This window comes from Carya illinoinensis, chromosome 5 (assembly GCF_018687715.1).
Source record: "Carya illinoinensis cultivar Pawnee chromosome 5, C.illinoinensisPawnee_v1, whole genome shotgun sequence".
Classification (NCBI taxonomy): Eukaryota; Viridiplantae; Streptophyta; class Magnoliopsida; order Fagales; family Juglandaceae; genus Carya; species Carya illinoinensis.
Genome location: NC_056756.1, coordinates 8621803 through 8647371, shown reverse-complemented (window position 1 = coordinate 8647371; position 25569 = coordinate 8621803). Strand labels below are relative to the sequence as shown.

The 25569-nt window shown below is 37.6% G+C and overlaps 3 protein-coding genes across 4 annotated transcripts; all 3 read right to left on the bottom strand.

Moving 5' to 3' along the window:
• Positions 1–840: 840 nt before the first annotated feature.
• Positions 841–3579, bottom strand: LOC122311766 (proline-rich protein 4-like). 2 transcript variants are annotated; one of them, XM_043126430.1, is made up of 3 exons: positions 3300–3579; positions 2007–2797; positions 841–1775 (listed from the first exon to the last, which is right to left on the bottom strand). In XM_043126430.1, the coding sequence occupies exons 1-3, from the start codon at positions 3463–3465 to the stop codon at positions 1215–1217; spliced, it is 1518 nt and encodes a 505-aa protein (XP_042982364.1). In that variant the 5' UTR covers positions 3466–3579; the 3' UTR covers positions 841–1214. The 2 variants fall into 2 exon arrangements, with proteins under 2 accessions (XP_042982364.1, XP_042982363.1); XM_043126429.1 differs by having other exon boundaries at positions 841–2797; positions 3300–3578.
• Positions 3580–5934: 2355 nt separating this feature from the next.
• On the bottom strand, positions 5935–14028 carry LOC122310956 (translocon-associated protein subunit alpha). Its single transcript, XM_043125248.1, has 8 exons — positions 13753–14028; positions 12711–12875; positions 12569–12619; positions 12224–12312; positions 10519–10596; positions 7201–7404; positions 6711–6782; positions 5935–6288 (listed from the first exon to the last, which is right to left on the bottom strand). Exons 1-8 carry the CDS (start codon positions 13817–13819, stop codon positions 6238–6240), a joined length of 777 nt encoding a protein of 258 aa, XP_042981182.1. The 5' UTR covers positions 13820–14028; the 3' UTR covers positions 5935–6237.
• Positions 14029–18601: 4573 nt separating this feature from the next.
• LOC122311484 (protein XAP5 CIRCADIAN TIMEKEEPER-like) lies at positions 18602–23913 on the bottom strand. The gene is made up of 12 exons (XM_043126054.1): positions 23618–23913; positions 23399–23464; positions 23233–23297; positions 23006–23118; positions 21237–21315; positions 21051–21127; positions 20904–20965; positions 20644–20775; positions 20482–20535; positions 19746–19811; positions 19304–19378; positions 18602–18906 (listed from the first exon to the last, which is right to left on the bottom strand). Exons 1-12 carry the CDS (start codon positions 23786–23788, stop codon positions 18856–18858), a joined length of 1011 nt encoding a protein of 336 aa, XP_042981988.1. The 5' UTR covers positions 23789–23913; the 3' UTR covers positions 18602–18855.
• Between the last annotated feature and the right edge of the window lie 1656 nt (positions 23914–25569).

The window sequence follows — 25569 nt, the reverse complement described above, 5'->3', positions numbered from 1 at the left end:
TCTGATCCCCACCCCTCCCAAAATAGGAAAGGGTTCCATAGAAACCAATCCATCACGCTAGTTAATTTAAAACCAAAAAAATGATTATTATCCAAAGAAGATATAAAAGGCACATGATCAGGAAAAAAGAAAGGTAAATAAATTGAAATTGAACCAGATCTAGTACGAAGAGAAATGATGAAACAAATAGATCAATCAGCTCAAAATTTTTCAAAAAAAAAAAAAGCACAAATATTAGATTGCAAAAAATAAGAAGAATAAGAAGAAAATTATAAGAAAAATAACACATCTCACGAATCAGATCCACCGCGCAAAGTATATCGGATCAGAGCATCGTTTTGAGAGAGAAACATACGATTATCATATTTTTATTTATAAAAATTATCGATGGAGAGCTGCAATCGATGGTGATGATAGTGAGGGAGGGGCCAACCGTTCCTAGTGAGAGAAAAAAAGACACGGAAGGAAGGGGAAACCGAATGAGGTTTGACAATGAGGACGTACAGTGAATCTGCAAAAATGAAGAATCACTGTATAGATCGTAATCCCTAACCGCAAAATAGGGATTGTGATGGGGAGGAGTTTTGGTAGAAAACCCTATAATTTTTTCTAAATTATGGAGATAGAAGAGTGATTTCTAAATTATGGAGATAGAAGAGTGATGCAGACCGGATGGGATGCTTTAAATGCAAGGAAGCACGGGCACATGCATGCAAATTCATAAAAATAATGCCTCTTTAAGATAGACACGACCGTGCCTGTATGAATCAGAATGCATTCATGGATGCTTCTGCTAACAGGCAAGTAGTATGTGAAGAAGATGGACTTGTTTTTGCACAATTTGCAATCTGAACGTGATTTAATTATAGAAATATATCAAATATAAGTAAACACAACCGGAGGATTAATAACTCCTAGCTAGACGGAAAATAAAATTATTACAATGGTCAAATGCATTTGGACCTCTATAGAAGTCCCCTATTAACGATGTAGCAAGAATAATCCACACACTTCTAGCCCTTTTTTCCATTTTGAGTCACACGCCTCTAACTTCAACGTTTAATAAATAAACCTTCACCTTTCTCTGTCTCTTCAATCATTTGGATCATCTCTCCTCTTTGAAGGCTTTATTGCAGCAATAAATTTTCAAACTGGCTTTTCATTACATAAAACGACATCATTTCCCTTAAATCTGGGACAAACACTGCTGTAGCCTAAGGAAGAGGAGGAAAAGGTGCCGAGGGAGGTAACTTTCCAAATTTGGGGTGGGGGAAATACTTAGGATGCAGCTTGGGAATGGGAGGAAGCTTAGGAAGAAGATGGACTTTAGGAATGGGTGGGCATGGCTTCTTAAAAAATGGTGGGATCTTTGGGATTGGAGGAAATGGTTTAAAGAATATTGGTGGCTTTGGTTTGTAGATTGGAAGGGGTGGAAGTGGCTTTTTGAATATTGGTAGGGGTGGAGGAAAGATCTTTGGAATTGAAGGAGGCTTGAAAATTGGTGGTTTTGGCTTGACAATTGGAATGGGTGGTGGAAGCGGTTTTTTTGAAACAGGGACAGGTGTTGGTAGCGGCTTCTTGAATATAGGAACCGGTGGAGGAAGTGGCTTCTTGTATATAGGAATTGATGGAGGAAGCGGCTTTTTGTATATTGGAATTGGTGGAGGAAATTGCTTCTTAGGAGCTGGAGGTGGAAGCGGCTCCTCGTACTTTGGAGCTGGAGGAGGAAGCGGCTTCTTGTACACAGGAACTGATGGAGGAAGCGGCTTCTTGTATATGGGAATCAGTGGAGGAAGCGGCTTCTTAAACATAGGTACCGGATGAGGAAGTGGTTTCTTGTAAATGCGAACTGGTGGAGGAAGTGGTTTCTTGAAGATAGGTACCGGAGGAGGAAGTGGCTCCTTGTAAATGGGAACCGGAGGAGGAAGTGGCTCCTTGTATATGGGAACCGGAGGAGGAAGCGGCCCCTCGCACTTTGGAGCTGGAGGAGGAAGCGGCTTCTTGTACACAGGAACTGATGGAGGAAGCGGCTTCTTGTATATCGGAAGCAGTGGAGGAAGCGGCTTCTTAAACATAGGTACCGGAGGAGGAAGTGGTTTCTTGTAAATGGGAACTGGTGGAGGAAGTGGTTTCTTGAAGATAGGTACCGGAGAAGGAAGTGGTTTCTTGAAGATAGGTACCGGAGGAGGAAGTGGCTCCTTGTATATGGGAACCGGAGGAGGAAGTGGCTCCTTGTATATGGGAACCGGTGGAGGAAGCGGTTTCTTGAAAATAGGTGCTGGAGGAGGAAGTGGTTCCTTGAAGATTGGAACCGGAGGAGGGAGAGGCTTCGTATAAATGGGAGGGCAGACCTTTGGTGGTAGTGGGGGGAAGACCTTAGGAGGGAAAGGGAATGGATGACCGAAGTTCTTGAAATGTACAAGGGGGAACTTGGTAAAGGATGGCAACTTTGACCAAGGTGGCAATTTGGGTAGTGGTGGGTAATTGAACTGAGGCCACAGTAAGGCTGAAGTGCATGTTGCAGGGGAGAAGTTGAGTTTACCAGCCAGCCCAAAGGTGTGTTTTCCATTGGCTTTGGACTTGAATATTACTTTCGAGGATTCTAGGCCATTGAGGGTAGAGCATGGTGCATCAGACGCACTGTGAAGCTGCACATAGCATTCCTCCTTCAGTTTTCCGTCTTTTTGGAGCTCCTGAGGAAGTGACACTTGGAACTTTCCTTCTTCATCGAGCTTCCCGATCCCTCTTGTTTTGAAATGTCCTTCTGCTGCCTTACAATCAACTGTTACGCGAAGCCCTGCACAGCAATGAAAGGAAATCGTTGCTTTTCGTTTTCCACTGATGCTTGTTTATGGCATCTTAAGTCATGCAAGAAAAAGGTCCATGTGTGTTATTTGGTTGAGCCTAAAGCTCTTCAATGCATTTTTCAGCCAAACAAAATATATTAAGAATATTAGACAGTTTCAGATCTGATTGGGTATGGTTACCCTGAATCCAATCACTTGCAGCTGTACTTCCCCGAAATCGGTTGGTCACTTTTCTTACCCTTTTAAGGTGATAATGTATGATAACAGTACAATATAAATGATTGGGAAGTACATATTTCGAGGCCTTTCAGAAAGCAGTCAGGGCAAAGAGAATATCAGGTCAAACCATGCAGCACTGCATTTGGGCAATGCATGGCATGATGGCAAAGTCAACTTTGACTTGTGAAAAAACAGTGCACCCATCGTAAGAACAAAAAGATACCTAAAAATTTAAAATCAACAATTTTTCTGGGGGAGAAAATAAAATAATACCTGAAAAGGCATGGCTACTCTTAATGTTACTCTGTTCACAGTCTGCACATTCTCCAGCACCAACTACCTCGACGGTCTGGTCGTTACCATAGCAGAAACTTATTGTACAAAGCAAGATCACCGAGCAGCACAAAAGTACTCCTCGGCACAAAGGAAAATTTCGCATCTGAAAGCGCAACTCCAACTCCCAATAAAATAAATAAATAGAAGGAGAGGAAGAAAATAACTTAGAAGGCAACTTCTGCTGAGAAGCTATATGCTTCTTTGATGATCGAGTCCCATAAGCCTTGTTTTATAGTGACACACCGACACCACACTTTAAAGACTTCACATGAGGATAGGGACCCCTTGAGATCAGTTTTTCAATATGAGAAAGACAGTCACGATGTCTTCTAGCTTGTCACCAGTGCCCATTATCTCCCATTGAATGAGCTCTCAACTGCATGCACGGCTAAATCTCTCTCTCTCTCTCTCTCTCTCTAAACCTACTAATACGCTGTCATAAATAATTTTTCTTTTTAAAGAAAATGGGGTTTGACTCCTGAAAATTTCATGCCTTTGCAAAAACGACAGTCACTTCAATTGATTCTTGAGCCCTTATACAGTTAGAAAGCCTTAGAAGTGACGGTATATTAAATGTATTGGCATAATTGAGGTGCATAACTTCCCGTGAATCACCTACATATCGCAACCAATTCTATAGCAAGGTCAGACAAATTATAACAACTTGCAGAAGGACCATCATGTCTTCAGAATCTAATGAACTTCGAGGTGGATGCAGATTAACTTGGATTGACCAAGCTATCTTAGAGGCATATGAAGGGCGGTGCGGTGGATTGTAGTTGAGAATTACCCATAATAAACAATTTGAAACAAGGGAAAAAACTGAACCTGGGATAAGCAACAATTCAATTGACGGTAGTCTATACCGAGTATTTGACACAAGCATTATGCTTCCGGGGCATCTGAAAGCAGCAATTATACATCCAACTCATTTTCCTTGAGTAGAAGTTCGAGTTATTGTGAAATTCATGGTAATCACATTTCGCATCTAGGAAAGACGCAGTAAAACAAAATTGAGTCAAATGTATGGCTACGCTTAAGTTTTTAGTGTCCAATCAAGAATTCTCTCGACAACTTGATAAGCGTAAGGCAGAAACCCAAAAAAGCCAAAGAAGGTGAACCAAGACAAAGACACTAAACTAAGCAAATCTTGTACCAAAACAAATATCTCTCGTGTTCATCTTCCCAACAAGAACGACCATGTGCATGTGCTCCCTGTTTGGAAATCATTAAGATGTTAGTTATGATGGGCATAAGATGCAAATAGACAAGGATTTCTCGAATCATACTCTAGCTGATGCACTGATTCAAGTGTCATTCTCAAATGGGTGTTAGAACACCTGACGCCTCAATCAGTCTATACCGACAGCGATTATCTACGACATATAATTGACTGAAAATCATCTCAAGATATCTTAAAAAGTTACAATATGCAAATTTGTCAACTTAATCATTTGCTGCCAAAAAAATGGATAAATGAAAATGCTTCAAATCGCCAATGCCAATCGTGATCGCAATTGATGCGTGACAGCCTTTAAATGGAAGTTCCTTTTGACTCCTTTTCGCGGTGTAGTCGGATTATAATAAATGGTCACACCGAACAATTTATAAAGGAAAACCTTCATTTATGGCAAATAAATACTGCACAATTTCGCACACAGTTTAGTATTTTCAAAAGGATTAGGCCAACAAATAAAATGATCAAAGTGTCTCATTTCAAGTGATGATGGGGGCAAAAAATACCATGGTTATAACATACCTATGCAAATTGGACATTATAATTTACCTTTTTTTAGTCTAAACAAAGGACGAGCAACTCATGAAATTACACAAATACATTCTTTTATCAAGTTAAACACCAAATCCGTGCAACGCACCCATATTACATGGATTACAGACAAATCATCGGCTTTACTCCGACGGGATATGCAATTTGCCGTTAACACACAAATGACAAGTTTGGTTATTTTTTGGGGGTCTGAACACTTGGTGAAGTTTGGATAATAAATTGAGATGAAATGAGTTAAAATAAAAATTAAAAATTAAATAAAATATTTTTAAAATATTATTTTTTAATATTATTATTGTTTTAAAATTTATAAAAGCTAAATTATTTTTTATATTTTAACTGAAAATTTTAAAAAATTATAATGATGAAAGGAAAGAATTTCACTATCCAAACAGGGCCTTATTCACTAGCCCGTACACGTAGGTTTATGGTTTGACAGAGAAGGCCAACACTCCCAGAAAATTTCGTTTGATCATCAAGAAATGGGAATAACCTTCCTTGAATGAGGGACACCCAAGAGTATTAACCGCCCAGAAGTTGGAACAATATATGTCGGATTCTTTTGATCTCCAAGTGTGAAGCACTTGAGGCTAACTCTAGCTATTGATGTCATCACTTCAGAGTATTCATTTGGCAAAGAAACCTTATCATCATGAGCCTCTTGACAAAACCTATGCAGAATGTGCCACATTCATTTCTTCAAAATAACTCATCACGGTAGTCCTTGGACTAGAAACCAAACGCAACCCCCGGATGCACCCACAAGAAGATACTAAGGTAAAATTGTAATATCAAAAAGCCATATCATCTAAGAAAAATTTTCTAGTTTCAAAGAAAATTGTATCCTTCCTATCTCAGTCCTTGTTAGTTTTAACTCAAAAAATGCTCGACTTCATCTCCAAAAAACTTTAAATTAAAAATTTTCTTCGACAAACTACAAACAGCAAGACAAGTCTTTTCTGGTCTAATTTTCAAAATTACTTCAATTTTTTTTAGCTCTCTGAAAATCTCCAATTGCCTAGCGAGTCACCGGAGTCTGCACTTTAGTGAAGTCGCCTGTGCAGCTGACCAGATGAGAATCCTTATCTACTTTTTCTTCTTTGATTTGCTGGACAATGACTGAGTGTATGCAGTTCCCTGAGTGTTGGAATAGCCAGAAAAAGAATATATCAACATTAGTCATCACCATTTCATCAAATCGACAGTAAAAGTGTGGGTAAAAAAAAAAAAAAAAAATCTCAGTAGGAATAAAAGATCTTTGTAATTCTATATGCCAAACTAGAGACCAGAATCTACAAAGACGTTGACTAGCTTTTTTCTGTGTTTCCCATTTCCATTTAATGCTGTCGATATTGATTATAGGGGAGTATGTACCCAGATTAATTTGTATGAACCCCCCAAAAAATAATGATAGCAACACTCAGTCACTAATACTTACAAACAACAGGACAACAATTTGTGTTAACATTTGCTTATAAAATTTAAAACTTACAAAAAAAAAAAAAAAACAACAACAACTTGTGTTAGCATTCAGTGTCATGGTAATGCATAAACCTCACCTGAAGCCACTCATCCATTGAGGCATCTGTAGTCTTAGTTCCAACTTCAACCTTGGGAGCCCTTTTAGTTTTCTGATCAAGTACATGCAGACAAATAGGGTAATGTTACAAGGAGGAAACAATGAAAGAGACATATAATATGTAGCCATGAAGAGATAAAAGGCAAACATCTAATGAGCTGCCAGTCCCTTTCACTTTATTATGTATAGATCATAACTGAAGAATTGCCACAGTGTCTCACAGAAGAGTTCAAAATTACAAAATAAAAGCAGCGATAGGTCAGGAAATCACTTTCCAATCAAATTTTCAATCCTATAAAATTACTAATATTGATAGTGCACATTAATTGCATGTCTGTATCAGGACATTTTTAACATAAGCTTATTGGACCCTAGCAATGGAAGCAAATTAATGACCTATTATATTTATTCTCAGATACATAGTTGATGGAGAATCTAGTAATACAAACTGCAGTGCTGAGAGTGCATACCTTGGAAAGGTTCTTTATTTGACCACGAGCCCACACCCCAAGGAGGACAAGAAGTGCAATTCCAAGGGTAACAAGGAAAACGGACTCGATGCTGACAAGATTACCAGCCTCAACAACTTCAATGGTACCATTATAGAAAGTGTTTTGGTATGGATTCTGGTCAATTTCGTAAACAATGGTGCCCACAAGGTCAAAGGTTCCAGGCTGCACAAAAAGAATGAGAAGTGTAAGATAGAGCAAAAGGTTCTTCTTTTCATCAATTTGCATGGCTTTTATTTTTTATTTTTAGAAAAACCCATGCTAAAGGGCCCACCTATTTGGTGGTCTTCATACCAGTTACATGGTACCCCATCATACATTCTTGCAAGTAAACTTAAGGCTTTAAAGAATGATTTAAAGCTTTAGAATTTACATACTTTTGGTGATGTAGGGGGAAGAAAGAAAACTTTGTTGGAGGAGTTACAGAATATTGAGAAGGCTAATTAAAATAGACCCCTTACCATAGTCGAAAATGCCAAAAGAGCTGAATTGGCATCAGAGTTGGAGCAAATGGTCTCCTTAGAAGAAATCTCTTGGCGACATAAGTCACGAGCATTGTGGTTGAAAGAAGGGGATCGAAGCACAAAATTCTTCCATAGAATGGCTAATTCTCATAGGAGAAACAATTTTATTGAAATGATGAATATTAATGGTATAGATTGCATGGAGGCTCCAGTGATCCGGGAACATGTGGTAAACTTCTACGAACACTTATTTACAGAACAAGAGGGGTGGAGACCAAAAGTAGAGGGATTGGGATTCGACTCTATTGACTCTCATACAGTGGCCTGGTTAGAAAGAGCTTTTGAGGAAGAGGAAATATATGAAGTGGTTAGAAAAATGGGGAAAGATAAAGCACCAGGTCTAGACAGATTTTCTATGGGTTTCTTTCAGACATGCTGGGAGGTTGTAAAAGAGATCATGAAAGTGTTTCAAGAACTGTTTGTGTCTGGAAAATTCAAGAAAAGAATGAATGCCACCTTTATTGCTTTGATTCTGAAGAAGCCTAGAGCAACAGAAGTGAATGATTTCAGACCTATCAACCTCATTAGTGGGGTGTACAAAATCATCTCCAAAGTGCTTGCCAACAGATTAGCGGCGGTTTTGGGTAAGATAATTTTGAATCCTCAAAATGCTTTTGTAAAGGGTCGACAAATTCTGGACTCTGTTCTAATTGCCAATGAGTGCCTAGATAGTAGATTAAATTCTGGTAAAGAGGTATAATGTGTAAACTAGATATGGAAAAGGCATACAATCATATTAACTGGGACTTCCTCCTTTATTTGCTGAAGAGATGTGGTTTTGGGGAAAAATGGTGTTCATGGATTAGGTGGTGCATTTCGACGGCAAGATTCTCTGTGTTGATTAATGGTAGCCCAGAAGGTTTCTTTAGTAGCTCTCGTGGACTACGACAGGGCGATCCCTTATCCCCACTACTCTTTGTTATTGTCATGGAAACTTTGAGTAGGATGACAGAGGCGGCGGTGAGAAATGGTTTTATGGCTGGATTTTCAGTTGGAGATTCACGTAGGGGTTTTATCTCGATATCACATTTACTTTTTGCATATGACACCCTAATTTTCTGCGAGGCAGAGCAAGACCAGTTGAAGACACTAAAGGTGCTACTCTTATGCTTCGAAGTAGCGTCAGGACTAAAAGTGAATTTTGAGAAGACAGAGTTAGTACCAGTTGGGAATGTAAGCAACACTCGACAGCTGGCCAGTATACTTGGGTGTAAGGTGGTGTCCCTCCCTATGACTTATTTGGGATTACCTTTGGGAGCCGCCTCAAGGGCCATATCTACTTGGGATACAGTAATCGAAAAGATTGAATGAAGACTGGCAGGGTGGAAGAGATTGTACCTGTCTAAAGGAGGCCGGGTGACACTAATAAAGAGTACCCTTTCTAACTTACCAACCTATTTCTTGTCTCTTTTTCCAATTCCAGCAAGTGTGGCGGCCGGGATCGAAAAACTATATCGAGACTTCTTAGGGAGTGGGTTGGGGAAGGAACAAAAATTTCATCTAGTCAGCTGGGCAAAGGTAGGCAGGCCAATTCAGTCAGGTGGGTTGGGGATTAAGAATTTGAGAATGTTTAATCGGGCCCTTATGGGGAAGTGGCTTTGGAGATATAATGTGGAACCGGAAGCACTTTGGAAACTGGTCGTGGACTACAAACATGGTAGCTTGTGGGGCGGATGGTGTACTAGAGAGGGGAATGGGACATATGGCGTGGGGGTTTGGAAGCACATAAAAAAAGGGTGGGGGGTATTTATTCGACACACTAAACTTGTGGCGGGGGAGGGTACTCGTATAAAATTTTGGAGGGACATATGGTGTGGGGAGGAGGCCTTAAAAGATGCATTTCCATCTGTCTTTCTAGTGGCCTGTGACCAAGATGCTTTAGTGGCAAACCTTATGGTTCTTTCAGGGGACCAAGTCCAATGGGATGTCACTTTTAGTATAGCTGCCCAAGATTGGGAAATAAACTGTTTTGAGGCTTTTTTCAGCCGTGTATATTCAGCGAGACTACAGGTTTCGTGTGCAGATAAGTTGTGGTGGATACCTGCAGGTAAAGGTATTTTCTCGGTCCGCTCTTTTTATAAATCTCTTACATGTCGACCGGATTCCTAATTCCCTTGGAGAAGCCTATGGAGAAATAAGGCACCCCCCAAAGCACTCTTCTTCACATGGACAGCGGCTCTAGGGAAGATATTGACAACAGATAATCTGCGTAAGCGTCGAATAATTATCTCAGATTGGTGCTGTCTGTGCAAAAAAGAGGGTGAATCAGTGGATCATCTCTTGCTACATTGTGAGATAGCTAGAGCATTGTGGAGCGAAGTGTTCAGTCGCTTAGAGTTCAACTGGGTAATGCCGGCTTCAGTAGTTGAGCTTCTGGCCAGCTGGGCAAATTCAGGGTGGGGTCCCTCAAATCAAAGCAGTGTGGAAGATGATCCCCATCTGCATCATGTGATGCTTATGGCGTGAACGTAATGATCGGACGTTTGAAGATAAGGAGTGGTCTTTAGAGGAGCTTTGGTCTTTATTTTTCCGTACTTTATGCCTTTGGGCCATAGCAATAGACTTTAATGGCCTGAGTTTTCATGATTTTCTTGTTTCTAATGTATCGAACTAGATAGATGCTCCACCTGTATACCTTCTTGTGTACTTGGACTCTGTTTTTTATCATTAATACTACCGTTTACTTATCAAAAAAAAAATGGAGTAACTTCCAATATTGATTATTTGGAACACAACGTTCACAGTAACACAATACCTGCAAGAACTTGCTGACTGCAAATATGTATGGGAATGTAGACTGTGCTGAAGCTGGTACTGAAGCGTTGTTGAAAGCCTATGATTTCAACACCAACATAAATGTAAACAAGGAAATAACATATTGAAAACAACCAAACAATAAATCTAGAAGGATTTGTTAATACATAGAAGAAACAAAGTATGGAAAACAGTTCTGCCCCCCACCCAACCACACGCACACTGAGATATAATAATGAAAACCCCAGCAAACATATCACTGAAAGGGTACCATCCCAACAAGTGCACCAAGGCAGAAAATTATAAAGCTTAAGAATTTTAAACAATAAAAAACGATTTTTCTGTAACAAAATAATAGAAAACATAAAGATGTGGGTGCAATGCTCCAAAGAAAGTTCAAGCCACATTTGAGCTTATTATCCGAAATGACTAGTCAATCTTGCAATTGGATTCTTCTTGGAATCATTATAACCTGCAAAAACTTATCCCTCCCAAGCAATATGAGATGTCATTCACATCCTCTCATTCTAAATCCACAATATTACAGTCTCCCCTCTTAAATCTATGTCCCTTGATGTCCTCATCAAGCCATTCCGTTATAGATGACATCTCTCCATTCGCATCCTTTTGGTTAGGATTGACTCTAATAACATTTGCAACTACATAAGAAAAGTTCAAGCCACATTTGTACTTATTCACCAAAAGGACCGGTTGATGTTACAATTGGAGCTCATTGGGATCATAATAAACTATATGAATTTCTCCCTCCTAAACAATGTAGGATCTCATTCACCACTCTCTCTTATTAAATATGAGGTATTACAGTGGGACAATCACAAACAAAAAAGACGGAAAACATATGTCAAATGATGAAAAGTTTATATATATCCCAAAGAAAGAAATATCGAAACACATGGAAACTCAAACAATAATTTTTTTTATAAGTCAGAACTTTATTTATAATAAAAAAAAGGGCGGTATATAGGATACAATGGGTACACATGATTTACACCTAATCAATAAAAAAAATAGTTATAGAAAAATCCTAAAAACTCAAAAATAAGAAAACAAGATTGAGCATCCATCCAATGATATAGGACTCTGAATAAAAGATCCTTGACTTTGCCGCTGTCTTTTTATAATTTTCAAAATTCCAATTGTTCCTTTCCCTCCATTAGCACTACTCAAACAATAACATTACTGAGAACACAAAAGGCATAATACACTTTCCGGGTAGTTGTTGCTAACATAAAAGGCATTTTGACAAGCAAAGTTAACTTTGATGCAATACACCAGGTGTGATTAAATAGTTAACTTTGATGCAATACACCAGGTGTGATTAAATAGTTAACTTTGATGCAATACACCAGGTGTGATTAAATCCCCTAAAATCATATGGAAGTGACCCATATGATTCTGGAACAAGCTTCTTCTACTAACTAGGTGTCTCTCATGTACATAACTTTGTACTTGGGTTGAGCCATTGTCCTTATTAATAAATATATAATACTTAAAAAAATAAAATAAAAAAGGATTCTGGAACAACCAAGCAACTGCAGATGTCAAAATACCAATTCAATGCACTGCACAAGGCCATGCCATAAAGAACAAGACATGCAACATAGGCTTACATAAAACACTAACTAGTTTCCTTAGCGATCATGTATGCATCAGAAATCCAAACAAATTTAAGTTACTAGAATTACCTGCGCAGTAAGATTTTGAACCAGCAGCTGATGATCAAAAGGAAGATGAATGCTGGCCTTGATTGCAATGACATTCACAGTTGACTCCCCTGTTTTTCATCCAAATAAACAAACGAGCTAAGCACCAAGCATTAAATAATAATTAAAAGAAAGTTGCAGTGAAAAGACAAGCGTAAACAAGAAGAATGCAAATTGCCTTGTCAAACATAAAAAAGCGTTGAATAAGAAGCTAATAGAGGATGGAAGATAAAACTGGATTAAAGATAACCAAAACATCATAACATGACAACTGCCAATGCATTTCAACACATAGATAATAACACTACGAAACAGGAAACTAATTACCATCATTTTTCATTCCAACCAGCAGCTCAGTCTCTTCTCCAGCTGGCACCACTACAAGAAGGAAATGAATCCAATCAAACAAAGTGCATCTTCTACAACAACAAAATAAGGCACTCGTATGCACATAACAGATAAGACTTACCTCGAGCACTATTCTTTGGGAAAACACAGATTGTATTAACTCCAGGAGCTGGACTTAAATTCTCATCACCAAAATCTTGGACGTCCTCGCCGACAATCCCAAGATCACCCACTTCTTCAACAGCCTCAGTAGATTCCACATCCGAATCCGATTGACACCTAGCAACTATCACATAAAAGATCTGGCAATTATGAAAGAGGCACAGAAAAATTATATCATGTCTTGTAATTGAACTCAGGCATTCAACCAGATATTAGCCCCAACGCCTCCAAATTCAATTCACCAAGCATGTTGATCAAAATCTAGAACTCAAGCTGAATTCAACGGTCTACTAACAGTTGAGACACTGGTGCAAACCATACTAGTTCACCATGAAAAACGGTTAATCAATCAAATATAGCATTCACTACACTTTTTTATACGGTATCCACTACACTTAAGTTAGAGACCATTTAATTGGCAATCCAAAACTACTACTTTTCATCATTTCCTGATATATAAAAAAGAAAAAGAAAAATGAAGGGAAAAAATTTCCCCAAAAGGGAGTGTTTCCGACATTAATATTTGAAATGTACGTCTCTCTTTGTGCTCCTAAAAGATAATCACTTTTACTTACCAAAAAAAGATATAATCACTTTAAGTTTTACTATTAGAAAATATAATCAAGTCAAATTACGTTTCCCAAAGCAATAAAGGCAATAGAAATAAGTTACCAAACGATGTCATAGTAAACAGAGTCAGGGGGTAAATACACCACGGAAAATATAAAATTGAACATCGCATCAGAAGCTAAGAGAAATGATGTATAGGATGAAATCAAAGCGCAAAACTGAAACAGAGGCAGAATCTAAATCGGGCCAGATCTCTTTCAAATAGATCATCGCAATGGCGTCGTGCATGCAAACATCAAACCCAAATGAATGATTTTGATAACATGCACGATCAAATTTGATAATACGAAACGAATTAAAAACGAAAAAGACACAGACGTATGCAACCGAATGAGTGGATGAGCAAGTGGGATGTAGATCTGGAGCCTAACCATGGAGGAAAGGAGAGGCGAGAAGGAGGAGAGCGAGGAAGAAAACCCTAACGTTCTTCAAGGCCATGGTTGGGGGGCTTAGGATGGGAAGGAGAGCTGGTGGGTATGTAGTTCTTTTTATTTTTTTATTTTTTTATTTTGGTGGTTGCCTGTGTGGAATTGGGAATTCACAGTGACGGACGGGTTGGGTTATAAAACACAGTGACAGAATGCCAAAGCGCGCAGAGAGAGAGAGAGAGAGAGAGCAGACCAGAACACTGAACAGAACAGGTTTTGGTTCTCGGGTCAAACAGGTTATTAGAGCATCCCCATCCGGTTCCCTATATCATCCCCATCTCTAAATTTTGGGAAAAATTTTAGAGATTTGCTCACTTTTGTGTCTCCATCCGGTTCCCCATTTTGGGGTTTCCGTTTAGGGTCTGTACAGGAGTTCCCCATAGATGGGGAACGACTGTACATCCCCATCGCATCCCCATCCCCAACGATTTTCCTTTCCCCCCCGCGTCTTCCTTCTCTCTTGCTAGGGTAAACCGTTGGCCCCTCCCTCTTGCGCTCCACCATTGATTGCAGGTCTCCATCGGCACGCACGGTAAGATCTCCACAACCCTTGAGCTTCACCTTGAGGTCTTCTTTTCCCCTTTCGCTCGGCTGTGATATTTGGAAAATTTGGGGGAACTCTGTGATTCATCTTGATAATTGCATTCGGCTCTCTCGTTGGGTACGAATTTCTTTGGGGATTGCATAATACTTTCACCGTTTGGCTGCCGAGAAAGTGTTGTTGATTTCTTACGGAATTTTTTCCGTGCAAAATGACGAAGCTCATGTTTGAAAATTTCTTATTATTCTGATCCATTGATTGAGTTGATGTTGAGAAAATACAACACACGATTGTGGGTTTAAGTACTTCCTGCTGTGTTGGGTTGTTGGTTTTGAGGATATTTTATTTGAGTATTGCATATTCATTGATTTGGTGTTTGGCTGCCGAGAAAATTTTGCTGGGTTTCGCACGGATTGTTTTTTTTTTTTTGGATTTTTGTCTCATCTTTTACCATTTATAATTTGTTGATGCTTCCGGTTGACAAGCCGAGATGCTCTGGTTGCCATTGTGGCTTTGGTGACTTCTTGGTGTGTTGGGTTGTTGGATTTGAGGAGAATTTGGGGGAGTTTGTTGGTATGGAATGGATTTTGAGGCTTGAGAAATCTGTTGCCCTTATTTATGTTGCCATTTTGTGATAGAATATTAGTTGTGATTCCTCAACTGCTGTTTAAACTGTAGCTTGACCATGCATGTGCTTTTTTTTTTTTCTTTTTAGTAAGAAACTTCAATGAAAAGTGAATAGAATGCCTAGTGTGTACTTTGGAATATGTTTCTGAGCATTGCCACTTTTTGTGTTACCATTGATCTGGAATATGTCTTTTCCTTGCTAGTTGAAACCACATACCATAATCACTGTGTTGGTGGGTTAATTACCTTCGAAATACGTATCCCCATCCCTTTTCTTATTGCATATTCTTGTGTTTGTGTATATGCTATGTTACAGGAGTTCTTCGAGGAGTCTAGCTTGTGATCATTGCACATGTTCATTTTTTGACTCTATAATTCTTGATTCATCAGCTTCTGAACCTTGTGAAAGGACATTATTATTTCTACTTTATATATATTACATTGTGGCTTAAAATTGATGTACTTATAAAAAAAAAGTAAAAAAAATTTATTTAGGTTGTTGGATAATAGTATACACCTTTTGCACCGTGTAGATCCTATAGCTAGATCTCTTGCCTATTCTTATGATCAATACAATCTTGTTGGATAATAGTATTGTGGTTGTGACAGTTTCCTTGTAGTTTGCTTGAATTTGTGCAATCTTTTTGGATTCTTTGCAGTTATTCATATATCTCGGGGGAGGGGACCTATTAATAGGCTATGATGATGGTTATAGTGCTGGTAGGTCACTAGTGTATTAGGGGACCCATCGATATGGCGGGGTAATCCTCATTCGGATGACCATATTGCAGTTTGTGGTACTTTCCACAAAAGGCAATTGGGGTTCGAGTGGGGTTTTGCAGCCATTCGATGTTCGCCACCTTACTTATGCATGCTGAGCATATTTACACCATTCTGAGCCCTCTGTCATATTAAATTATGTTATATTAATAATGTGGAGCTGGATGGGGATGCTCTTATATAAATTTCCATGATCTGCATGCTGATGATGTTGGTGTTTTGTATTATGTTCTGATAACTGAATAAATGTATAAACTCAACCCCCTCGGCTGTGATGATGACAACCGCATGTAGGGATACATCATATAGATTGCCATCTCCTCAGTGGCTAGGTAACCCGGACGGCATCCAAGTAGTGGCAACCGGTTGTTGCAGCCATGAGTGGGTGGCAATCTTATCTTTTGTAACCCATTCGGTTCCTGAGCCTTGATCAAAAAGCAAATCGTTGTTGAAGTACCCCGAATGCACGCTCGACATCTTTTCTTGCGGATTCTTGTGATTTCACAAAATTTTTCTTCTTATTCCCTTGTGGTGATGGAATCGTCTTCACAAAAGTTCGCCACTTGGGATAAATACCATCCGCAAGGTAATACCCCATAGTGTAGTCGTTGCCATTGATAGTGTAATTGACAGCAGGAGCACGCCCTTGAGCAAGTTCCGTAAAAATAAAAGATCTTTCTAGCACATTAATGTCGTTATGTGAACCGGGCATACCAAAAAATGCATGCCATATCCAAAGATCATATGAAGCAACTGCTTCTAAAATAATAGTTGGTTCATGTATGTGGCCAGAGTACATACCTTTCCACGCTGCGGGACAATTTTTCCACTTCCAATGCATGCAATCAATGCTTCCGAGCATTCCTGGGAATCCTCGTTGTTCACCAACCAACAGCAATCGGGCTACATCATTAGCATTTGGAGACCGCAAATATTCATCTGAAAAAACATTTACTATTGTCTCAGAGAATCTTTTTAGGCTCTCCATTGCAGTGCTTTCACCGATACGTATGTATTCATCCATAAAATCTCCAGTAACCCCATACGCCAGCATTCTAAGGGCTGCGGTTATTTTTTGCATAGAAGATAAACCGAGTCTTCCGGCATTATCTCTTCTCTGGACGAAATACGGCTCGTAAGACTCTACCTCATTTAGAATACGAAGAAATAGGGGACGGCTCATCCGAAATCTCCTTCGAAATAGATTCGAGGGATATACTGGATTTTCTGCGAAATAATCACGAAATAGGCGCTCGTGCCCCTGGGCATGATCACGCCGAATAAACTTACGTGGTTGCCTATTGTCACGCTGCCTCGATGACTGTCCATCGACCTCCTCAGTATGAACATCGCTATCATCTTCAGAGGATACGTATGTCAATAATTTGCGAAAGAAGGTACGAGCCATTTGATGAAGGGAGTGGGAGATGAAAGGATAGAATAGAATCTCTGCTCTATAAATGAAATAAGACTTGAGTTTGTGAGAATGTAAATGTTAGCAATATGCTAATTTATAGAGGAAAAAGTTACCGTTACACTACAAACAAAAAATGTTACCGTTTGAGAGAAGACAAAAATAGTTACCGTTAGAGAAAAGACAAAAAATATTACCGTTGGAAATATGACAAAAAATGTTACCGTTGTAAAAAGGACAAAAAATATGACCGTTAGAGAAAGGACAGGTAATATTACAGTTACAACCAATTTAAAAAAATTAAACATCAATACGTGACTACGGATCCTCATTAATCTTTAATTGATAAAGAGTACTCTTCTAAATAAAATTTCCATCACGTACGAAAATGGATTAATTTATTAATAAAATTTACTATTTTTATAATACGATTAATGATTTGAAAAAATACTGTATTGGGTAGTCAAAATCATATAAATATTTAGTAGAAAGTGATATTTGAAAAAAAGATAATAAGACAAAAGAGTTAGTAGTTAGGATTGTAAATGGAAGAGAGAGAATAAAGTAATAAAAAAAGAATAGAGAAATATTATTTAATAGAATAGAGATAGGGATGAGGAATGGGATGTAGGAGGTTTTTAGAAGATGAATAAAATTTAGGGATAAATTTGAGGAAATGTGATTTTGAGTTAAATTATAGGGATGAGGATGGGAAACCGGATGGGGATGCTCTTACGTTACCTACTCGGTTTTTTTTTTGAGTGTGCTAAGGCCGCCGCTGGGCTTCCGTTAGGTGTAAAAAAAAATTAATTATTTTTAAATATTTAAAAAATATAAAAAGTTCATAATAATATTAAATAAATTTGTCTTAATCACCAAAAACGAAAAAAAAAAAAAGGCTGGGAGCTACCGGGATCCCCCAGCGGGGATCTAGTATTTTCCTTTATTTTTTTAGTTTCCGAGCAGAAAGCCGCCGTGTAAAAGTGTCCTAAAAATGGTTACATCTTTATATTTTCCTTCCGCGTAAAACTCTTGACTACTTGATTGCGAGCACAAAATAAGCGAAATGAAACCAAAATGCCATCGTTTTGTTGCTACTCAAAACACTAATTTATACCTTTGTAGTATTGTTTTAAAATTCGTTACATTAAATGATAAGATTAGAAATTAATTATTAATATTAATTAGAAATTATATAAAATAAAATAAAAATTGTAATTTGAACAAAGAATCACATCTACAAGCATGTAGTTGAGATGGAGAATTATCACCTAAGATTGACGATCCTATTCCTAATTAAATTGAAAATAGGTTGTAGCTGCGGGGATCCAAAAGGAGAATCAACACCACTTCATTTATCATAATCATTGCATAATTGTTTAACATTCTTTGCATTCCAATACCAAAAAATATATGGTAAAAGATAGAAGTAGGAGAAAATGGGGTGCTGCAATTACCACAGAAATAGTCTCTCCAATCCATCACGAACATTTCCAACAACTGTTACGTAAAATAGTCAACTCCAGTTCTCCTTTTAACTTAACTTAGGCAAGTCAATCTAAAACATATGATATGGAAGAACAAAACGAAAAATGAGCCGGAGCAACTGTCAATGAATCAGGTTACACTGCTTTTAAAACAAAGCACAAAATTCATTATCCTGTACATGTGCGATGATGATGAATCAGTCCCCATGGATGGTATAACGCTCCCATTTCTTTGTTGGGTCATATATCTGCCAAAACCAACGATTGATTGAAAGTGGTGATTAGAAGTTATAATGTACAACATCATAACAACTGTCCATTGCTCTTCCAAAACAAGCAGCTAAAAAAACAGCAAATATGAAGTCTGTCACACCAGACAAGCAAAGAACTCCACGAGGGTTACCATATAGAACTAATGTCCAAGTTTTTTTTTTTTTTTTGTAAGTACTAATGTCCAAGTTTCTAAACAGAGAAAAGCATTCAAGTGGATGTTTCTGAAGCACCTAAGTTGGAATGTAAGTCGAGATGCCATGGCATTATAGAAAATCTGGATTGATAGCTAATGGTGCCCACAAACATAGGAGATAGGTCAATCTAAAGTATGTATGCTCGGAAGCTCTTGCACAGACAGAGAGATTAACACACCTCCCATCTTGAAGCAGGGAAAATATGCTTGTTCTTTTCATACCAGTGCCTCTCGACAACTTTCCCAGCATGAGACTGTCAGAAGATTCAAGGAAAACATAGACATACAGTTAGAAAGAGATGCTAGAAATTTAAATTATGCGTGTAACAGGAATATTCAGAATTAGAACCCCCAGCCTGCCTACCACCGCATAGTTTAAAATTGGGTAAAAAATTGCCATTCAGCCTACAGCCCAGTTCTTAATATACAGGTAGCTTCGCTTTAGAGGTCAAGATCCTAAAAGCCCAACATTAGCATTTTGGGCCCAAATTAAGTCATAAACCATTAGCATATGCCACAGTTTAAGAAGCATGAAAAATAATATTTCAGGCTCGGTTGTGCCTGTCTTTTGATGTTGATATAAAAAGAGATCCATAATGAATAGGCAGGAAGGAAATATACCTCATCCTTTTCTATGGTTGCATCTGCAGTTGTTCGCACATCCTCATGCACATCAAAGTGGAAGAGCTGTGTGGAACAAAAAACACAATGTCACCTTGAATAAAGATAGGCTACATACTCTTACAGCATTAGAGAGAGAGAGAGAGAGAGAGAGAGAGAGAGAGAGAGAGTTAAAAGGGAAAAAGGCCACTTGTTTGACTGAAAGGACCCAATTTCTTAGTCATATGTAATTGAAGCAGGATTCGCTAACAAAACCCTTGGAAGTGGCAACAAAGAACTGAGTGTGAGCAGAGGTGAAACATGGAAGAATGTAGGGCAGTAGCAATCAATATATTACATAAGAATTTTTATAGATCAGGGGTAAACAGGATAACTTCAACTTCATCTTCCTCAAATTTCACAGAACATATTTTTTCTCCTTTTGGTAAATCAAGAAAGGGAAAAATCCAACTCCAAGAGGTGAAAGCTGGACAAGTCGACAACTCCAAGTAAGGCACAGCCAACTCGATTTTTGTCATTTGCAAGATAATCAATCAACAGAAACATCAAATACTAATCTCTTCTTTTCTTCTCTTTAATTTTTCTACCTCTTTTTTCTGAGGATTCGGCTACCAGTTGGGCCATGGGTAAAATAAGCAAGAAAACACATCCCACCAGGGCCACTACACCCTCCTTTCACCCAGCACACACGCACACAGAGCAAATGATAAAACAGAATTTTAAAATTGAACATTACCGGTCCACTTTTGCCCCTAGCCTTATTAATGATTAGCTCATAAAAGCTATGCTGCTGCAATCCCACAATCATGGAAACAAATGAAGAGAAATTATTTAACACATACTCAACTGTTAAATATCAAATTCATGCTTTAAACACTTGTTTACAACAATATCTTACGTGGGGAATGATAACATCTTCTTTCACATAAATCAAATTCTCAACTGAAGTGGTTCGAATTTCTCGAAATTCAGGTGCAAGTTGCTGCTGGACAGACCGAAGAAAATCTCCTATCTTATCCCCTTTGCGTGCCTTAAATAATTGGAAAAGTAACCAGGGTCAAGGATATTAAAAAAAAAGTAAACCGAAACCTAAAAGTTCAGGAAGAGAGAACAAAAGACAGTATCAAAGTATATGGAGTTCAGCTGACCGCTACTCACAAGAATCACCCGCCTATGGCCAGCTCCATCCCAATAGCTGTAAGTAATTTGAAGAGGCTCATCTGAAATGCATGAAAATATGGATTCAGTTAAAATTTTGTTTCCATTCAATTGTATAAAATTTACCAGCTCAGAACACAGAGATACTTCGAATCTGCTCCTGCTCAAGAAACCACTGTCTCTGCAACCTTTCACGCTCAGCTTGTTCCTCTGCCTCCCGCTCACTGAAATAGCATCCTCATCACCACTATGATCAAACGTTAGTCCAACTACCACACAGAGAGAGAGAGAGAGAGAGCAAGAGAGAGAGAGAGAGAGAGAGAGAGGACACACCTATCTGGCAGAAAGCTAGTTTCCACTGTTGGATCTTTACCAAGTTTGCCATGCCGAAGCCTCTTTGATTGCAAAGTTTCTACAAAAATATATGATTAAAACTTACTTTAATATAGTAAAGAAGACAACAGCAATGAAGTTTCTGACGCTTGCATTGATCCAACTTTTAATTTTTAAAAAATAAAAAAACAACATGAACATCTTTCAGAAATAACTAATGCAATTCTAATAATCTAACTTCAAATATAATTTTTTTTTTTTTTTAAATCAACTTTACTATGGTTTCACTGTGATTTTTGTATATGGCTCCATTCCCAACAAGCTTATTCAACAAACACATTCCCCTATACAGCTGTCATCCTAAGACATGACATTTAGTTTAAACTTTTTGATAAGAGTATAGAGTACCTTAAAAAAATTGTCCTGCAATGTGGTCTTCATAAAAATGTTGGAAGGAGTTAAGAAAAGTCCTCTCTGTTTTGGTAAACTAAACTACGCATATTTTAAGATGGATAAGCACAAACCCAAGAAATCATTATGCAGCACAACTTCACAATAATGATAATAATAATTAGACCTCAAAATCAGAAGTGATAGAAGGGGACGTCATAGTGAGCTAGGCCAAAAAATTACTAAAAATAATAATAAACAAATTCTCCCTAGCATTCACAATGGTTCCTTTACCTTATCCTTTAAAATACATCATCAAACCTTACTTTTTCTATTTTACATATTGACTTTTACAATATATCATACATCAACTTATCTATTTTTTCTTCATATCATTTAAATAATTTTTTTTATTTATTTTTTAATATTTCCTTTCTACCAATAAATTTGCAAAATCCATATATTTTTATATACAATGTAATATATTTCAGTCATACAGACACAAAATAAAAATATATAAGCCAAATAAAAATTGAAAACAAAATCAAAATATGAAAAAAAAAATGGATAAAAAATATTTCCAAGATATTTTTTAGAAGAAAATGAAATAGATGTGTTTTAAATAATGAACAATAAAAAGAACTTGCTTACATTGAGAAAATCAAAGTACAAGAAAATGAGAGAGTAAATGAAATATAAATAATAAAAATATATTTACAGGATGAAAAGTACCCGCTACATGTAGTAAATTGTATTTTAACTTCCTTTTACATAATCAGATATAACTCCTCTTTTGAGCAATTCTTCAAGTTATTTGCATTTCTTGTATAATACATAAGCAATTGAGAATGCTCTAACTATGCCAGCAAAAAGGACAATAAAGTGAAACATTATTAATATCAGGAGCAAATCATAGTAATCAGAGAACCAGAAAGCTTAGGATCTTAAAGCCTCGTTTGGTTACACAAATGAGATGAGATAAAAGTTGAAAGTTGAATAAAACATTGTTAGAATATAATTTTTTAATATCATTTTTGTTTTGAGAATTGAAAAAGTTGAATTGTTTATTATATTTTTTTTGCAAATTTGATAAAGTTGTAATGATTATATGAGATGAGATGAGATAATTTGAACTATGGAACCAAACCAGGCAGTGAAGAATATATACTTACGTTTGTTTTTGCGAATGAGATGAGATGAGTTGAGAAAAAAGTTAAAAAGTGAATAAAATATTGTTATAATATATTTTTTTAATATTATTTTTATTTTAAAATTTGAAAAAGTTGAATTATTTATTTTATTTTGTGTGAGAATTTATAAAAGTTGTAATGAGATGATGAAATGAGTTAAGAAGAGTTTTGAAAACAATCAGGCCTTACCATTTTCACAATCCTCCTCTTCACTGCCATTCTCGATATCATCCGCAAACGATAACCGAGAACTCCCTTTTGTCTTCCTCTGCTTACGCTTCTTCAATTGGAGCTCTTCCTCCCTATAACATGAGGAACAATAAAATTAAATACCATACAGCAAAAAAAGAAGGGTACTAGCGAAAATTAGACTTATTTCCACGAAATTTGATATTAAAAAAACGACCCGAACTTACTCTTGCTGTTGCTTCTGAAGTTTCTCCTTCTCTTCCTCTTCGATTTTGTTCCGTATATTAATTCTCTACAACAAGTGCACATGTACCAGAATTTACGCAATGTTTTAGATCAACAACAAACAGCAATTAGACTTCATTATTTTGGACTGGAAATATATTACAATACCTTCTCAACATACTCTTCCCTTGTAACCAAACCCACAGTTTCTTTCTTTAACGCATGCTCAAGAATCTGAAATACGCATTTCGAAAAAAATACAATCAAATTACAATAATAACAACAACAGAAATCGATATAGATACATAATTGGAATACATCTAAGAAGCAATTAGAAACCCTAGATAGCCGAAATTTAGTTTGGAGTGGAATGAATCGAGTATATACCTCGGCCCGACTTTTACCGAACTGGAGGAGGCCCGGCTGGCCTTTGGCGGAGGCGGACTTGTCCTTGAGCTCCTGAATTTTGCGGCGCTCGGCTTCTCTCTGCTTCTCGAGCTTTCGGATCCTAACGGCGTCTTGGGCCGTGCCCACGTACCCATCTCCCATACCCGACATTTCTCTTCCCCTTTGGTTCCTCTCTTTCTCTCTCCGTCTAATTGGAACGTGAACTTACGAGGAATCCCCAATCCAACTCGCATAAAAAGGCTGTAAAGGAAGAGGAGACTCTGCTCCGATAGTACGCGGTCTACAGTAAAACTAGGCCTTGTCACGCCCAACATTTTTGTTAATAAATGTATAAGTGATGATTTTTCTTTTATCGGAAAACAAAGTTTTATTCGGATAAAAATAGCAAAGGCCGAGTACACAGAATATATACAAGAGCGTTATTTATATGAAAAGTTTTATTTATTATTTTTACATTATTTATATTATTTTTTTCTTATCAAATATTTCTATCATATTTATTACTCATTTAATAATTTCAAAATAATTATATAAATAATAATAAATAAATGTGTCTCTCACCGTGTCAAATTCAAACGACTTAGCTTACCAATATCTTGTTCCATCCCAAATGAAGTGAACCCCCTTCGAAGCCTTCGCCAAGACGTAGATAAAACATCAATAGCATAATGTCAACTTCCATAGCTTATTCTTTAAACAAGTGTGCTATTAATGAGGACTGGAGTAATGTTTTAAGGTCGAAAAAAGCACTCCTCTTTCGTGCATAAGTGATCCGCCTACGAATCATCGGCTAAGTAAAACTAGTTCATGACTTTCCGGCCATTCAAGTACTGTCTATTTTCTTCAAGCTTTTGGGTTGAAGAATAAAAATAATTGAAACCCAAAAAAGGGGATTGATTCATCCCTTTCGGATACGATATGCCTAGTAATGTAACGCACAATTTTTAAAAATTTCTAGTTCTATTTATATGCTGATTCCGAATCGGGTTTTCATCCGCCGATGCATAGGGAAAATGGATTCATAACCCAAGATGGATTTCAGCCAAACCGCCTATCAACCTAAGCTACACAAATGGATCTTCCAAGATTAATGACTCAGTTGATGACCTGGAAAATACCACATCAGCAACAGAAGCTTCTCGAGTATTTCCATAGAATCTTAATTCTATTATTGACAGCTATTGTAATAGTTTTTTTACCTGTACCTCTCATGTGTATATCCACCTTATCCTTGTTCTATAAAAAGATCCCTTCATAATGTATGTGTGTGTGGAAAATATATACAATGAACTTTAAAATATCTTCTTTTATGTCCATTCTGATATGGTATGATAGCTGCTGACTAGCAGTCTTTTGATTCATCCCTCACAATGGCCACAGAGCCTCCCAAACTTCCTCCCACCTCTCATGTAATGTCTATAAAACTTAGTCCCGATAACTATCTTTCATGGCGAGTTCAAATCTCCGCCTATCTTCAAGGCCAAGACCTCTTCTCTTACATTGATGGTACAAAAATTGCCCCATCAGTTGCCCTCCCCACTTCCTCTACTGACCCTACACCAAAATCAAACCCAGAATATCTCTCATGGAATCGAACTGACCAAGCCATTCTTAGTATCCTATTCTCATCTCTCACTAACTCCGTTATTGGATATGTTATTCGTTCCAAGACCTCCCGAGAACTATGGCTCACTCTTGCTTCCATGTTCAGCTCCATTTCACAGGCAAAAGAATTTCAAATTCGCTTCCAACTTACCAATTTATCTCGAGGTGAACAATCCATTTTTGAGTTCTTTAGTAAAGTTTGCATGCTCTCCGACACCTTGATTGCTACTGGAAACCCACTATCTCAAGCATCGCTTCCATTATCTTTCTGGAGTGATGCCTTTGAAACTGCAACACACTCAATTAACCTACTACCCACTCATGTC